The sequence below is a fragment of the Zerene cesonia genome, chromosome 6 (assembly GCF_012273895.1).
Source record: "Zerene cesonia ecotype Mississippi chromosome 6, Zerene_cesonia_1.1, whole genome shotgun sequence".
NCBI lineage: Eukaryota > Metazoa > Arthropoda > Insecta > Lepidoptera > Pieridae > Zerene > Zerene cesonia.
The window spans coordinates 3,718,222-3,720,576 of NC_052107.1; the positions used below are offsets into that span (position 1 = coordinate 3,718,222).

The 2,355-nt window shown below is 33.7% G+C and overlaps 1 protein-coding gene across 1 annotated transcript in view; it reads left to right on the forward strand.

Annotated features, from left to right (window-relative positions):
• The window catches only part of LOC119840359 (alkylglycerol monooxygenase-like), a 15,272-nt gene extending 13,229 nt beyond the window's left edge, over window positions 1-2,043 (forward strand). The window contains exon 9 of the mRNA XM_038366942.1: window positions 1,671-2,043. Coding sequence (XP_038222870.1) covers window positions 1,671-1,931 — 261 coding nt within the window. The 3' untranslated portion in view covers window positions 1,932-2,043. The remainder of the gene's footprint in view (window positions 1-1,670) is intronic.
• The last annotated feature ends 312 nt before the right edge of the window (window positions 2,044-2,355 follow it).

Genomic DNA, 2,355 nt, shown 5'->3' on the forward strand with positions numbered 1-2,355 from the left:
AAAAATTATTTTATAGTTTTTAGTTTGATGTGCTTGAAAAGCGTGTTTTTTAGTTTTTTAAAACTATATTTTATTATTATCTACTATATATTATGTAAATAAAAAACCTTTTCTTTGCATGTCATGTCATGTTTGATCAACATGCCAGTTAAAATATCTCATACATTTATAGTAGAACTAGCTGCGCCCCGCGGCTTCACCCGCGTAAGTCCGTATCCCATAAGAATATCGGGATAAAAAATGGCCTATATGTTATTCCAGTTGTCCAGCTGTCTACGTACAAAATTTTATTGCAATCGGTTCAGTAGTTTTTGCGTGAAAGAGCAACAAATACACACATATCCTTACAAACTTTTTCATTTATAATATTAGTAGAATGTAGTGGAACTAAAATAGGTAATGTTAAAATGAATTTAATAAACAACGAAAATGTACAGACGGTCAGATGGAAAAAATCACAATTTATTAAAGAACAGTCACAATTCTATTCCAAAAAAGAGAAGGCAGAAAACGTGGCTATTTCAAATCTAGCTTGTTCGTATCAAAGTATAAATGTAGCTTTTCTTTCGGTTTTAAATCATTAAAACAGAATATACCTTTACAAGAAATATCTGGAAAAACGTGGATGTTGTTTATTTGATTATTTAAATTGCGGAAATACTTAAAATGCGTTTAATGTTTATGTTATGTTCTGTTGACACGACGCTTCGATGGAACATTGTATTGAAGCCGCATAGTCTCATATGCTAAAACTGGTTTCTTTCTTGTGATTAAAATTACACAGTATTCAAATGTGAGAAAGAGAAATAAGATCGCTAGTAAGTCTTCGTTGTGATAAAATTTGAAGGTATTTTAAAAGTTTCCTGCAAATTACTCTTGAAGCTTTGGCATAAACTTGTGATGGATAAATGTGCACAGCTCAATTTCTGAAACATTAACTCGTCGAGAAGTTTCAAGTCACTTAATAACTTTTAAAATGAATTCAAATATTTATGGTGGATTTTACTCCCTTGACAATTAAGTTTCTAACCGTGGTCTGTAACTTTAATATTCACATTAATCTTTGTTTTTACTGGCCAGTGCACAAAGAAGTTATTTATCACACCCTGAAAGTCAAACAGCATTAAAATGCCATAATATAGTTGTATAAATACAACTATAATCGTAGTAATGATTTATTTATTAAATTATTTCTATAATCTCTGATGTCCTATAAAAATCGGATCCATTTTGGCACACTTAAGTATAGTACATGCAAGAAAAGAAGTGCAGAAAACTTATATTCTTTAATACACAAAAACTAAAGTAAACCAAAAAAACATACGCACAATATTATGCATTTAACACTCTCGAGCCTTTTGATATATCCCTTGTGTTTACTAATAATTAATCATCATCATCAGCAGCATTTATGCTCTCACTGTTGGGACATAGGCCTCCTGCTGGGCAAGAGCGGGTTGGCAGATGTTACATGTCGTCGAACTTTTTATTCTTTTACATGCCGGTTTCCTTTCGAACAGTAGATATCCACATGCGCATGTAAATGGAAAATGAATTCACGCTCGCCTGGTCTCGAACCCCGACTTATCGAGTTTAAGACCGAGGTCCTCACCACTGAGCCACCACTGCTCTCAGTATAATAATAAATTATATCACTATTTTGTTCACAGAGTATGTCACCACTCGTAGTACTCGTCCTGGTTCTATATATTTTGGCTTCTTTGACCGTGTTCGGGATGATCTTAGACGCATCACCAAGGGCACCGTTCTTGGAACTCATCCGATGCCTCACGCTGATCGTGATAACTTCCTTCGTACCGTCAATACGGCTCAGCATGTTCTCAAAAATGTTTTACGTGTCATCCGCTTTGTTTTGGTTCTTGTTTGTCTATAAAACGACCGTTATAAGAGCTGAGAAGAAAGGGGAGTGACTTTGATTAACAGTATTTTGTAAGCGTATGTTATAAGAATTCTTTAATAATACGTATAATATTGTTAGGAACTTCTCATTATTATGTCGAAATAAATTATACGAATACCTTATTTGTACATGTTTATTTATCGTATCCTACCAATAATATTTATAAATACGGATAGTAAGTTTGGTGAGGATGAATGGATGTTTGTTACTCCTTTACAAAACCATTGAACGGATTACCATGATACAGAGCTGTGATGTAGCTTACGTAGCAGAATAACTCATGAACTACATACCCTAGTCCGCGGTCCAAACCAAGTAGGTTTAGGACCGCGGACTAGGATACTAAAATAAGCTCAATTTTTATTTAAATATATAATCCAAACCGAAACGAAAACAGTTCTATCATAATTCTTTCGGCTCCATTGTCAGATCAT